The 14,342-nt window shown below is 43.0% G+C and overlaps 1 protein-coding gene across 5 annotated transcripts in view; it reads left to right on the forward strand.

The window, feature by feature from the left end:
- LOC126071868 (zinc finger protein 345-like) overlaps positions 1 to 14,342 on the forward strand; it is a 245,407-nt gene that overhangs the window by 155,502 nt on the left and 75,563 nt on the right. For 2 of the 5 annotated variants that reach the window (XM_049876257.1, XM_049876259.1), the window contains exon 2: positions 12,353 to 12,491. The exons of 1 other annotated variant lie outside the window; for it this stretch is intronic. In XM_049876257.1, coding sequence (XP_049732214.1) covers positions 12,353 to 12,368 — 16 coding nt within the window. In that variant the 3' untranslated portion in view covers positions 12,369 to 12,491. 2 more of the 5 variants (XM_049876249.1, XM_049876244.1) reach the window with 2 other exon arrangements.

Below are 14,342 nucleotides of genomic sequence, written 5' to 3' on the forward strand. Positions count from 1 at the left end.
GCACTATATCCCAATTTCAGGAGGCAGATATTTAGTAAGCGGTATGTTCCAAGGAATTTCTCTGGCTGTAAAGCAGAAATTTTCATCATGACTGTGTGAGCTACAATCCTAATTGGTCTGATGTAAAAAGCGATGTTGCTGAGCAAGTTTAATGCAGGCGATGTGGGGTTTATAGAGATCGCACAGCCAGTCTGTGACCTGTGCTGGACTGGATGCTGGTGATTAATCCCTAATTTTTGCTCCCAAAGAACCACACTTCTTAAAAGGTTGAAGGCTTCTTAGAACAAAAATTATGCATATGCCCGATGTCAGAACAGTGAGTATTGGTGAGACTAATTAAAATACTTCAGCAGATCCTAGAGGGTCAGCCGTAGTACAGTGTTGCAAAAATCACCTCATCTTTTGTAATAATTATTTTACAAAGAAAGTGTCAAGTAGGGAGTCCCTGGGTGGTGGAAAAAGTTAAGATCACTAGCTGGAAAGTTGGTGGTTTGAACCCACCCAGACGTGCCTTGGAAATCAGTCCTGGTGATCTGCTTCTGGAAGTCCACAGCACTGAAAACCCCATGGAGCATATTTAAGTGTCCTGTTTGAGAAATCATTGGGAAGTCCAGTGCAATAAGCATAAACTCTTTTTTTTTTTTTTTTACTACTTAGAATTATATTTCATGTGATTTTTTTTGTTATGGAAGTAGTCCTGATTTTTGTTTTTTTTTTTTTTCTTCATATTAATAAAAGGTGATCCAGAGTCAGTTACGTTAAAAGGTCCATGCTTTACACACTGCAGTTCTCAAACGTGATTTTATTTCTCTAGGTTAGTACAAAAGGAGCCCTGGTGGTGTGGTGGTTAAGCTCTCAGCTGCTAACAGGAAGGTCAGCTGTTCCAACCCACCAGACCTTTATGGAGAAAGATGTGGCAGTCTGCTTCTGTAGATGTTTCAGCTTCGGAAACCCAGTGGGACAATTCTACCCTACCTCACGGGGTCACTGTGAGTCAGAATTGACCCTGTGGCAGTGGGATTGGTATTAGACGTTCGTGCAGCCTAAGATTGGCATTAAATCTTTGAAGCACCCACTTTACTCCTTGTATTCCCATAGTATCTAAATTTCCCTGCTTTTGCTGACATACTCAGACCAAGAAACTAAATTTTTTTTCCTTTCTTATTGTGTTTTAGTTGCAGGTTTACAGAACAAACTAGCTTCTTATTAAAACAGTTAGTACATGTATTGTTTTGTGATCCCGGTTGCCAACCCCACAACATGTCAACATTCTCGCATTCTCAACCTTGGGGTTCCCTATTACCAGCTTTCCTATCCCCTCCTGCCTTCTATTCCTTGCCCCTGGGCTGGTGTGCCCATTTAGTCTCGTTTTGTTTTATGGGCCTGTCTAATCTTTGGCTGAAGGGTGAACCTCAGGAGTGACTTTATTACTGAGCTAAAAGGGTGTTTGGGGGCCATACTCTCAGGGTTTCTCCAGTCTCTGCAGACCAGCAAGCTTGGTCTTTTTTTTTTTGTGAGTTAGAATTCTGTTCTACATTTTTCTCCGGCTCTGTTCAGGACCCTCTATTGTGATCCCTGCCGGAGCAGCTGGTGGCGGTAGCCGGGCACCACCTAGTTGTGCTGGGCTCAGTCTGGTGGAGGCCGTGGTAGTGTCCATTAGTCCTTTGCACTGATCTTTCTCTTGTGTCTTCGGTTTTCTGCATTCTCTTTTGCTCCAGACGGGGTGAGACCAGTGGAGTATCTTACATAGCCACTCACAGACTTTTAAGATCCCAGATGCTACTCACCAAAGTAAACTATAGAACATTTTCTTCATAACTGTGTTATGCCAGTTGAGCTAGATGTTCCCCGAGACTTGTTTTCTTTTAATGATGTCATTTCATGCTTTTTTTTGTGTGTGTGTGGTAAAATGTATATAACAAAACCTTTCCGTACTTCAACCACTTTTACGTGTACAATTCCGTAACATTAATTACTTTCACCACGTTGTACAGCCATCACCACTGTCAGTTTCTGGCTCTTCCATCACCTTCAGCCGACACCGGGTGCCTCTTAACCATGAACTCCCCTCCCTCCACCCCTGGTAACCATTTGGTCTCTGTACACTTGCCTGTTCTGTGTATTTCATTCAAGAGGAATTGTACAGAAAACCCTGGTGGCATAGTGGTTAAGTGTTACGGCTGCTAACCAAAAGGTCGGCAGTTCGAATCCTCCAGGTGTTCCTTGGAAACCCTATGGGGCAGTTCTACTCTGTCCTGTAGGGTCGCTGTGAGTCGGAATCGATTCTACGGCACTGGGTTTGGGATTGCACAATACTTGTCCTTTTTGTCTGATTGGTTTCACTTAGCATAGTGTTTTCAAGGTTCACCCATGTGGTCGCCTTTATGAGAACTTCCTTTCTCTTTATGACTGGGTGGTATTCCGTTTGCTTTGTCCGTGGTGGACATTTGGGTTTTTCACTTTTGGGCTATTGTGAATAGTGCTGCAGTGAGCATTGGTGTAAAAACACCTGCCTGCTTCTCTGCTCTCAAGCCTTTTGGGTGTATGGCTGTTGTTGTCAGGAGCTGTCAGGGTGATTTCAGACTCCCAGTGGTCCCATGTGACAGAGTAGAACGGTGCCATCGGGTTTTCTCGGTTGTAGTCTTTATGGAATCACTAGGGCTTTCTCCCACAGAGCCACCGGGTGAGTTTGAACCACCGACCTTGTGCTTAGCAGCCGAGTACTTAACCATCCACGCCATCAGCACTCATAGAGATGGAAATTTCTGGGCCACAGGGTAATTGTATATTTAAGTTTTTGAGGAACCGCTAAACTTTTCCACAGAGACTTCGTCATTTTACAGTCCTAACAGCAACTGCTCCACGTTCTCCGCATCCCTTGTTGTTTTCTGTTTTTCCGATAGTAGCCCTCCTAGTAGGGATGAGGTGGTTTTGACTTGCGTTCCATCTTTTCATGTGTTTATCGACCACTTCTGTATCATCTTTGGTGAAATGTCTGTTTAAGGTTTTGCCCTATTTTTGAAATGGTTTGCCTGTATGTTATTGAATGGTAGTTCTTTATATACTCTGGATACCAGACTCTTATGAGATATTTCATTCCCAAATACAGTAAAATATGTGAAAGCCAGAACCCGTGTGAGGTGGAAACCTGTCAGAGAAGGAAAACTCATATATTTTCCACTAAAACAAGTGTTAGGAAGGTGGTAAGGCTGCACCCTGTCAAAGGTGAAAACTTGCGAGACCGGGAAGAACAAGGCAGTCCCAAGCGAGTTTCGGCTTTTACAGATTTCGCTGTATTTTCTCCCATTCTGTAGGTTGTCTCTTCACTTTGTTGGTGGTGTCCTTTGATGCGTAAGGTTTTTAATTTATCTGTTTTGTCTTTTATTGCGTGTGCTTTAGGTATTGTATCTTGGAATCCATTGTTGAAAACTAGCATGTGGAGAAAATAAATATTCTTATTTTTAAAAATAATAAAAATATTGCACATGTCAAAAGTTCAGAAGTGCATAGAATAAAAATGGTCACTAAACACCGCTTGTAATGTCAACATTGGTAGAAGAATGTGGTGTCTTTTATTTTTCCCTTCCCTAGAGGTTGGTATTCTAAAAGTACTCCCTTTTTGGACTGAAGTTCTTGGAGACGTGACTGGTAATGTAGTCCCTTCACCTGAAATTCAAACCTTCATTCAAAACTACTGAATTTTCCTAGTTTAGGTACTAAGAATTCCCCTCAGATAACTTACATTTCCTAAAGTCCTAATCCATGCCAGAGCTGTGCTCTTCCTTTCATTTAGCTTGAAGCTTCAGAAGTGAGAATGGAGCCTGTTTCAGAGGCCACATTTGGATTCTTCGTGGCCCGGAGGAGACAACCTACAGGTTGAGATGTGGGCTCTTGGGTACCAGCGGACTCAGGCACCAAACCCTTCCATAGTCCACCTGGGCCAGTCAGGACTGTGTGGCTCTGAAACCTAACGTGTCCAAGACGGAGCTTTTACAGTCTCACCTGACATATCTACTTCTCACCTGGTTTTCCCAACCGGTAAGCGGCATCAGCATCCACTCGCTAAGCTAGGGGAATAGTCCAAGCTGCTCAGCGAGAGAGCTACCTTGTGAGAGCAGCCTCTAAACTTTCTTCTACTTTTGCTTCTATCACAAGAAGGTGTAATCTCCTCCCAGGAGCAAGAGGCATATTTACACAATGTAAACCAAGTAAGCTTCAATCATATATAGAATAAAATCCACCTGTTTTACACTGGCCAACAATATCCTACGTGTTCAGACTTGTGTACAGCTCTCCAACTTAAACTTATAGCTCTTGACACAATTTTAAAAACCCTTTTCAGAGATGTCAGGATTTTTCCTGCCTTTCAGTCTTTGCACCAGATATTTCTTCTGATGGGAGGAAAACTTTTTAACCCTAGGAATTTGATAATTCTTGTAATTCAGGTCTCATTTCAGATGTCACCTCCTCAGAGAGTGCCCCTCTATCCCCTCAGTTATTCCCTCTCAATTCTGTGTTTAAATACCATTGCAGTCTTCAGAATGAAGTAAATCCAGTTTAGGTTGACATTAACTTCAGCCACGTAAATACAGGCAAGTTGAGCTGAATGTTACCTTGCTTGGGCCAGTTCTGTTTCCGTATGCAACAGGACACGTTAGGTTTCAGAGCCACACAGTCCCGACTGGCCCAGGTGGACTATGGAAGGGTTTAGTGCCTGAGTCTGCTGGTACCCAAGAGCCCACATCTCAACCTGTAGGTTGTCTCCTCCTGGCCACGAGGAATCCAACTGTGGCCTCTGACACAGGCTCCATTCCCATTTCTGAAGCTTCAAGCCAAAAGAAAAGAAGAGCACAGCTCTGGCATGGATTAGGACTTTAGGAAATGTAAGTTATCTGAGGGGAATTCTTAGTAACTAAGAATTCATAAGAAAGCTGTGCATTGTGGTGTTGGCAGCTTTCACACCCACCCTGCTGTGTTGGCCGCTTAGGGTTCTGGTGAGTCCGCTAGAGCTGTGATGTCAACTGGCCAGATGTTGCTATTTCAATTAAAATTAATTAAAACTTACAAAGTTTAGTTCCTCAGTTGCACTAGTCATATGTTCAGTGCTAAACAGCCCCACATGGGTCCAGTGGGCTACCATATGGGACTGTGCAGAGACAGAACGTGTCCATCTTCACAGAAAGTTCCCTTGGATAGTGCTGCTCAAAAGTATGTACAACAGGCGATGATCTATGTGTGTCCTTGGTCTTCAGTATCCTAGGCCAGAAGAAACAGGAAAACAAAATACCTAGTGTCTAGCCATAGATTTACAGTCCACCATGGGAGACAGTTTTAAATAAATCATGAAAAATCAGGCACATCTGATACCTGTAGGAAAAAAAGGACCAATCAAGTTGACAACAATGGGTTTGGGTTTTTTTTTTTTTACGTTAGATTGTTTCAAAAGGAAAATGATTTTAGCGAAGACTCAGAAAATTAGTTTTTGTCAGCTCCATGCATGGTTGTGTAGGGCTGATAATGTGCGGATTGGGTAGGAGTGGAAAGAGTATTTCAGTTGGGAAAAATGAATGTGTAAATCCCTGAGGCAGCAGAGAACCCAGTATCAGCCATTCCTTGATGAAAGAGATGATCAAAGCAGAGAGAACAAATTGGGGGTGAGGGTGCCTGTATAATCCAGATTGGAGGAGGCAGTGGCCACAGGTCGTTTAGACCCATGCTGACTGCTCTGGGCTTCTTGAAGGCCAGTGGACAGCCAGTGATGGGCATTAAGCAGTCCTAGAACCATGGTGACCACTCCGGGGACTTTGAAGGCCAGTGAACAGCCAGTGATGGGCATTAAGCAGTCCTAGAACCATGGTGACCACTCCAGGGACTTTGAAGGCCAGTGAACAGCCAGTGATGGGCATTAGGTAGTCCTAGAACCATGCTGACCACTCTGGGGACTTTGAAGGCCAGTGGACAGCCAGTGACAGGCATTAAGCATTTCTTGTGCTGGAAACCCTGGTGGCGTAGTGGTTAAGTGCTGCGGCTGCTAACCAAAGGGTTGGCAGTTTGAACCCACCAGGGCTCCTTGGAAACTCTATGGAGCAGTTCTGCTCTGTCGTATAGGGTCACTATGGGTCGGAATCAACTCAGTGGCACTGGGTTTGTTTTTTTTTGGTTTTGTGCTGCAGAAAGATTTTGAAATTGACAAGCATGATTGAAGGACGTCAGGCAGGAGCTTGTTATGAACAATTTAAGGAAGACTGTGAGGAGGCCTAGACGTGGAGATTGATAGCGCAGTGATATAATGTAGATGTAGATGGTCCAAGGGCATCCGTTTGTAGACTGCTTATTCCTTGAGTTACAGGTTATAGATCGGTGAATGTTTCTCATGCTTGAATGTCATCGTGGATAACCAAGTGATCTTGTTAAAATGCGGATTTTGATTAAGCAGTTCTGGGGTGGGGCTTGAGGTTCTACACACTGAACAAGATCCTATCTTATGCTGGAGATATTAAGTATAGAATAAGGATGTCAATTAAATTTAGAGAGTGCTAATGGAGAAAATTGGCTGTTTTGATTGAGACACTCATATGGTCTCCTATGCCGGGAGTGAAAAATTGAAGAGGAATAGCGGCACATGCATCGTCAAAGAGAACATTTGAAGATCTATCCTGAAATACAGTGCTGTCAGTGATAAGATAATATCCCTACGCCTAAATGGCAGACCCAAGGTGAAAGTAATGAAGAAAAAATCCCAGCCTCGAGTTGCAATATTGAAGAATTCTACAGGGAATATATTAGATGACACAGGAAGCATCAAAAGAAGATGGAAGGAATACACAGAGTCACTGTACCAAAAGAATTGATTGATGTTCAGCCATTTCAGGAGTTAGCACATGATCAAGAACTGATGGTACTGAAGAAAGAGGTCCAAGCTTTACTGACAATGTTGGCAAAAAAACAGGTCTCCAGGAATTGACAGAATGCCAATTGAAATGTTTCAACAAACAGATGCAGCCCTGGAGGTGTTCACTCGTCTATACCAAGAAATTTGGAAGACAGCTACCTGGCCAACCGACTAGAAGAGATCCATATTTGTACCCATTCCAAAGAAAGGTGGTAAACAATGTGGATTATTGAACAATATCATTAATATCACACGCACGTTAAATTTTGCTGAAGATCATTCAAAAGCTGTGTAGCAGTGCATCATCAGAGAACTGCCAGAAATTCAAGCCTGATTCAGAAGAAGACATGGAATAAGGGATGTAATTGCTGATGTCAGATGGATCCTGGCTGAAAGCAGAGGATCCCAGAAAGATGTTTACCTGTGTTTTATTGACTATATAAAGGCATTCAACTGTGTGGATCATTACAAATTACGGGTAACATTGAAAAGAATGAGAATTCCAGAACACTTAGTTGTACTCATGAGGAACCTGTACATAGATCAAGAGGCAGTCGTTCACACAGAACAAGGGGATACCGCATGGTTTAAAGTCAAGAAAGGTCTGTATGCTGAGTAAATGATAGGAGAAGCTGGATTATATGAAGAAGGAGGAGGCATCAGGATCAGTGGAAGACACATTAATAATCTGCGGTATGCAGATCACACAACCTTGCTTGCTGAAAGTGAAGAGGACTTGAAGCACTTACTGATGAAGATCAAAGACCACAGCCTTCAATATGGATTACATCTCAACATAAAGAAAACAAAAATCCTCCCAACTGGACCAGTAGGCAGCATCATGATAAACGGAGAAAAGATTGATGTTGTCAAGGATGTCATTTTACTTGGATCCACAATCAACAGCCATGGAAGCAGCAGTCAGGGAATCAAAAGACACATTGCATTGGGTAAATCTGCTGCAAAGGACCTCTTTAAAGTGTTAAAAAAAGAAAGAAAAAGATGTCACTTTAAGGATGAAGGTGCGCCTGACCCAAGCCATGGTGTTTTCAGTCGCCTCATATGCGTGTCAAAGCTAGAAAATGAACAAGAAAGACCAAAGAAGAATTGATGCCTTTGAATTAGGGTGTTGGTGAAGAATATTGAATATACCACGGACTGCGAGAAGAATAAACAAATCTTGGAAGAAGTACCGCTGTAATGCTTATTAGAAGCAAGGATGGCAAGACTTCCTCTCACATACTTTTATCGTGTTATTGGGAAGGACCAGTCCCTGGAGAAGTACATCATGTTGGTAAAGTAGAGGGTCATCAAAAAGGAGGAAGACCCTCAATGAGATGGGTTGACACAGTGGCTGCAGCAGTAGGATTAAGCATAACAACTATTGTGAGGATGGCACAGGACCAGGTGGTGTTTCGTTCTGTTATACATAGGGTCACCATAAGTCAGAACTGACTCGACAACACCTAACAACAAGGAATGCCAGTTAATATGACTGTTCAAATTTACACACCAACAGGTAATGCAAAAGATGAGGAAATTAAAGTTTTTACCAACTTCTGCCGTTTAAAATTGATCAAACATGTAATCAAGATGCATTGATTATTACTGATGATTGGAATGTGGAAGTTGGAAAGGAAGAAGGTTTAGTAGTTGGAAAATAGGGCCTTGGTGATAGAAACAATGCCAGAGACCACATGATAGAATTTTTCAAGACCAACGACTTCTTCCTTGCAAGTACCTTTTTTTCAACAAAATAAATGGTGACTATACACTTGGACTTCACTAGATATAAAACATAGGAATCAACTCTGCTACATCTGTGGAAAGAGGTGATGGGAAAGCTCAATATCATCTGTCAGAACAAGGCCAGGGGCCCACTGCAGAACAGACCATCAGTTGCTCATATGCAAGTTCCAGCTGAAGCTGTAGAAAATCAAAACAAGTCCATAAGAACCAGAATATGAACTTGAGTATATCCCACCTGAATTTAGGGGTCATCTCAAGAGTAGATTTTAATGCATTGAACCCTCATGACTGAAGACTGGACAAGTTGTGGAATGACAGCAAGGACATCATACACAAAGAAAACAAAAGGTCATTAAAAAGATAAGAACGAAAAGACCAAAGTGGATGTCAGGAAAGACTCTGAAACTTGCTCTTGAACATAGAGTAGCTAAAGTGAATGGAAGAAGTGATGAAGGAATAGAACTGAGAGAAGATTTCAAATGGCTGCTCAAGAAGACAAAAAAAGTATTATAGTGACATATGCAAAGACCTGGAGTTAGAAAACCACGAGGGAAGAATACACTCGGCATTTCTCAAGCTGAAAGAACTGAAGAAAAAATCCAAGCCTCAAACCGCAATATTGAAGGATTCTGTGAGGAAAATATTGAATGACACAGGAAGCATCAAAAGAAAAGGGAAGGAATACACAGAGTGACTGTACCCAAAAGAACGGGTTGATGACCAGCAATTTCAGGAGGCAGCATAAGATCAAGAACCAGTGGTACCGAAGGCATTGGCAAAAACCACCGCCCCAGGAATTGGCCGAATATCAGCTGAGATGTTTAAACAAACACGTGCAGAGCTAGCAGTGTTCACTCGTCTGTGCCGGGAGAACCTGGAAGACTGCATCCTGACCAGCTGACTGCAAGAGATACATATTTGTGCAGATTCCAAAAAAAGGTTAACTGACAGGTTGCAGAAATTACAGGACAATATCATTCATATCACACCCACATAAAATTTTGCTGAAGATCATTCAAAAGCAGTTTCAGCAGTACATCGACAGGGAACTGCCAGAATTTCAAGCCGGATTCAGAAGAGGATGTGGGACGAGGGCAATCATTGCTGTTATCATATGGATCTTGGTTGAAAGCAGAGAATAACAGAAAAATGTTTACATGTGTTTTATTGACTATGCAAAGGCATTCAACTGTGTGGATCATAACAAATTTTGGATAACATTGCAAAGAATGGGAATTCTAGAACACTTAATTGTGCTCATAAGGAACATGTACATAGGCCTAGAGGCAGTTGTTCGAACAGAACAAGTGGATGCTGTGTGATTTAAAGCCAGGAAGGGTGTGCGTCAGGGTTGTATCCTTTCATCATGCTTATTCAGTGTGTATGCTGAGCAAATCCAAGAAGCGGGACTATATGAAGAAGAACGCTGCATCAGGATTGGAGGAAGACTTGTTAACAACCTGTGATATGCAGATGACTCAACCTTGCTTGCTGAAAGAGAAGAGAACTCGCAGCACTTACTAATGAAGATCAAAGACCACAACTTTCAGTATGGATTACACCTCAGCATAAAAAAAAAAAAAAATTTTTTTTTTTTCCAACATAAAACAAAAATCCTCACAACTGGACCAATGAGCAACATCATGATAAATGGAGAGAAGATTGAAGTTGTTGAGGATTTCATTTTACTTGGATCAACATGCTGGGAAGCAGCAGTTGAGAAATCCAGTGACGTATTGCATTGGGCCAATCTGCTGCAAAAGACCTTTTTAAAATGTTAAAAAGCAAAGATGTCACTTTGGGGACTAAGGTACACCTGACACAAGCTGTGGTATTTTCAGTCACCTCATGTGCATGCGAAAACTGGACAATGAGTAAGGAAGACTAAAGTAGAGTTGACGGCTTGGAATTACGGTGTTGGTGAAAAATATTGAGTATGCTGTGGGCTGCCAGAAGAACTGACAAGACTGTCTTGAAAGGTGTACAGCCATAGTGCTCCTTGGAAGCGAGGATGGCGAGGCTTCGTCTCACGTATTTTCAACATGTTATCAAGCGGAACTAGTCCCTGGAGAAGGACATCATGCTTGGTAAGGTAGAGGGTCGGCAAAAAAGAGAAAGACCCTCCACAAGATGGATTGACACGGTGGCTCCAACAGTGGTCCTCAAACAGCAGGACCGGCAGTGTTTTGGTCTGTTGTATCTATGGTCGCTATGTGTTGGAACTGATGACAGCACCTGACGACAACAAGAAGCAGTTAAACCTGTGGATTTGTGTGTTTCTCCTCGTAGCTCTGTCAGTTTCTGCTTCGAGTGTTTTGAAACTCCGTTATTGGGAACATAGTTATTTAGGATTGTTATATCCTTTGAGAATGGACCAGTTTGTCGTTTCTGAAGTATTGCTCTTTATTCCTGATAATATTCTTTGCCCTGAAATTTACTTTGTCAGATATATCCACTCCTTACTTGAATGTCATATTTCTCATACTTGAATGTCAATGTGGATAACCCAGGTATCTTGTTAAAATGAGGGTTTTGATTCAGCCATCCTGGGGTGGGGCTTGAGATTCTACGTGCTGAACAAGCTCCTAGTTATAGCGGAAATAATAGGTCTAGAAATAAGGATTTGAATTAAAATAGAGAGTACAATTAGAGAAAATTGTACAAGGAAGTGTAATGCTTACAAGGGAGACGATGGTGTAAAAATCATGCTAGAGTGAGAACATCTACATGAGACCAAGAAATGAAAGAATAGGAGTCAGCCTGAAGGGGAAGCAGGGTGGAAAGAAGTGGGGACAGAGGCAGTAGATGGATGGCGTCTTAGAGAAAACCTAGTGATTTTCTGGTTTATTCGCTGATCAATTTATTTTAAGGTCCAGGCTCAAATTGTTCAGGAATCCTCCCACATTTCTCAAAAGCTTACGTACTAGTGGTATCACGTACTGGTGGTATAACGTACCGGTGATACCACGATTTGAGAATGGAGGGAGGAAAAAAAAAAAATCAGGAGGAAGAAGGAAATGCTAATTGCAAAAACAACAGGAAAAATACTGATCTCGTGTTAAAATGCTAGAAATGAAATGGAAAAGTTTTTAAAAAGCAGAATAAAAACTGGTGCTGTTGACCCTGTGGTCATGCCCCCCCAGACCTGTTGGCCCAGGACAGGAACCATTCCCGAAGCCAACTCTTCAGACATGGATTGGACTGGACAATGGGTTGGAGAGGGATGCTGGTGAGGAGTGAGCTTCTTGGATCAGGTGGACACTTGGGACTATGTTGGCATCTCCTGCCTGGAGGGGAGATGAGAGGGTGCAGGGGGCTAGAAGCTGGCGAAAAGGACACGAAAAGAGAGTGGAGGGAGAGAGCGGGCTGTCTCATCAGGGGGAGAGTAACTGAGTAATTGAGAGTGTGTAGCAAGCTAGAAAAAATTTTTTTTTTTTTTCCAGCAAGGTGCATATGGGTTTTTGTGTGAGAGACCAACTTGATTTGTAAACTTTCACTTAAAGCACAATAAATATTATTAAAAAAAAAAACAAAACTGGTGCTGTCGAGTCAATTCCAACCCATAGTGAATAAAGGGTTCTAACTGCACGTAATTAAACTAGGATGAACCATTATGCATTATGAGTTCATTAACAAAACTTGAAAAATATATTCTTCCTGAAAATTTGCCCGTGTTAATATCAAATAACAGTGTGTGTGTTAATCTATAAGGCACAGAGTTACATAGGTGAACCCACAACTTCAACATTGGACACCTGACTCCCTGGAAGAAATCGGGTTCACGTTTTGCAGCCTGATCAGGCCTGGCTGCTCCTCCTGCTCCGGGAGAAGTAAGTTCCACCATCTGTGATCTCGTTGCAGAAAGCGGAGGCCCGTGGAGCTGCCTGAAGAGCGCAGGTGTGTGCTCTGGAGGCTGCGGCCTGTTCTGCCTTCAGTGTAGATGTCCTCAGGGTGGAGCATTGGCCTGCGCCTGGGAGGAAGCCAGAAACCTGTCACTCCCTGCTTCCTCAACACTGTTTGCTCCCTGTCTTTCTTCCGTTTCAGGTTTCAGGTGTGGTGCAGGGAGAACTGGGGACCTAGGGCGACCATCTTGCAGGATTTCAACTGCTGTGATTCGTGTGCAGAGCAAACATTCATCTGCTTCCAAACTGCCCAGTGCTCTGCTTCCACTCCCATCCCACCTCCTGACGTAGCTTGTTGTGCTTAGAGGCAACGTTCCCATAGATTGTCGGAAGCTGGAGAAAGAAATGGTGAGTTCTACAGTGAACTGGGTTTTCTCTCAGCATGTGGGTGAGACTTGATATGAATTGTTGGGGGACCAACTGTGTGCTGTGGGACTTTGGTTCCTCAGTGAGAAAAAAAGGTGGCAGAGGAGGCCAAGGGACTGAGGCCTAGGAGGCATCCTGAGGCCCTGTTCCACTGTCACTGGGCCCTTCTCTATTCACATGTGGCTTTTCAAGATTTGGATGCCTGGGGGCACCTTACTTACATGACTCTCAGAGCTGGCACCATGTGGTGTTAAATCCCCACCCTGGGCCTTGGTGATCTGTTTTGAATGACAGCATCTCCTGACCAGAGTCTGAAGACTGTGCAGCTCTGCCTGTGGAGGCTGAGCCCCCCTCTCCAGAGCTATCCTTGTCTCATCTCTCTTAACAGTTTTCTTGACTCCCCCCAGGCGCAGGAGCATTTTCTGTGCAGTTCTAAAACCAAAGCTGCCCTTCACACAGAATGTTAAGGTTTAGAAACGGGGTAGAGTTCGTAGGTGAAGACCCTGACTGTTTATGGGGTCTTTGTGGGGATGATTCTCTCTTGATGTCACCAAAAGTACGAAGCTGGGGACAATGAGTCAAGCAGGATCCTGTGTAGGGTCTCCAGACCCATTTTTTTTTTTCTAGTGGAGAGTGCTTTTGCCTTGAGGCTTTCACATATGTAGAAAGCATGAATCCCCATTCTAGGTCCTTGTTCTCTCACCTGTGCCTAGAGCTGATATTTAATCCCTACAATTTTTTACTGTTCTCCATAGCCTTGAATTAGAATCTAAAATTCAAGTGTTCTTGGCTAGAGAAGTTCAGCATATAACATGTGTGTATTTAAGCTTTCGGGTTTATAGTTCCCACTGCAAGAAAACTTTTAGAACATTTGTGTGTTTCTACCAAGAATTTTTTAACTTAATGAGTATAAACTTCTCAAACACAGAGGAAGGCCAGGTTTTTTTTTGTTTTGTTTTCTTGGTTTTTCTTTTCAATTGTTCTTTAGAGGAAGGATTACAGAACAAACTAGTTTCTCATCAGTTAATACACACATTGTTCTATGACAGTGGTTAACAGCCCCATGACATGTCCACACTATCCTTTCTTAATCCTGGGTTTCCTATTACCAGCCTTCCTATTCTCTCCTGCCTTCTAGTCCCTGCCACAGGGCTGGTGCGCCCCTGTAGTCTTGTTTTGTTCCACGGGCCTGTTCAATCTTTGGCTGAAGGGTGAACCTCAGCGGTGACCTTATTTCTGAGCTGAAAGGGTGTCTGAGGGCCATACGCTCAGGGTTTCTACAGTCTGTCAGGCCAGCGAGTCTAGTCTTTTGTTTTGAGTTAGAATTTTGTTCTACATTTTTCTCCAGCTCTGTCTGGGCCCCTCTGTTGTGATCCCTGTGAGAGCAGCCAGTGGTGGTAGCCGGGCACCATCTACTTGAACTGGACACAGTT

Source organism: Elephas maximus, chromosome 3 (genome assembly GCF_024166365.1).
Source record: "Elephas maximus indicus isolate mEleMax1 chromosome 3, mEleMax1 primary haplotype, whole genome shotgun sequence".
Classification (NCBI taxonomy): Eukaryota; Metazoa; Chordata; class Mammalia; order Proboscidea; family Elephantidae; genus Elephas; species Elephas maximus.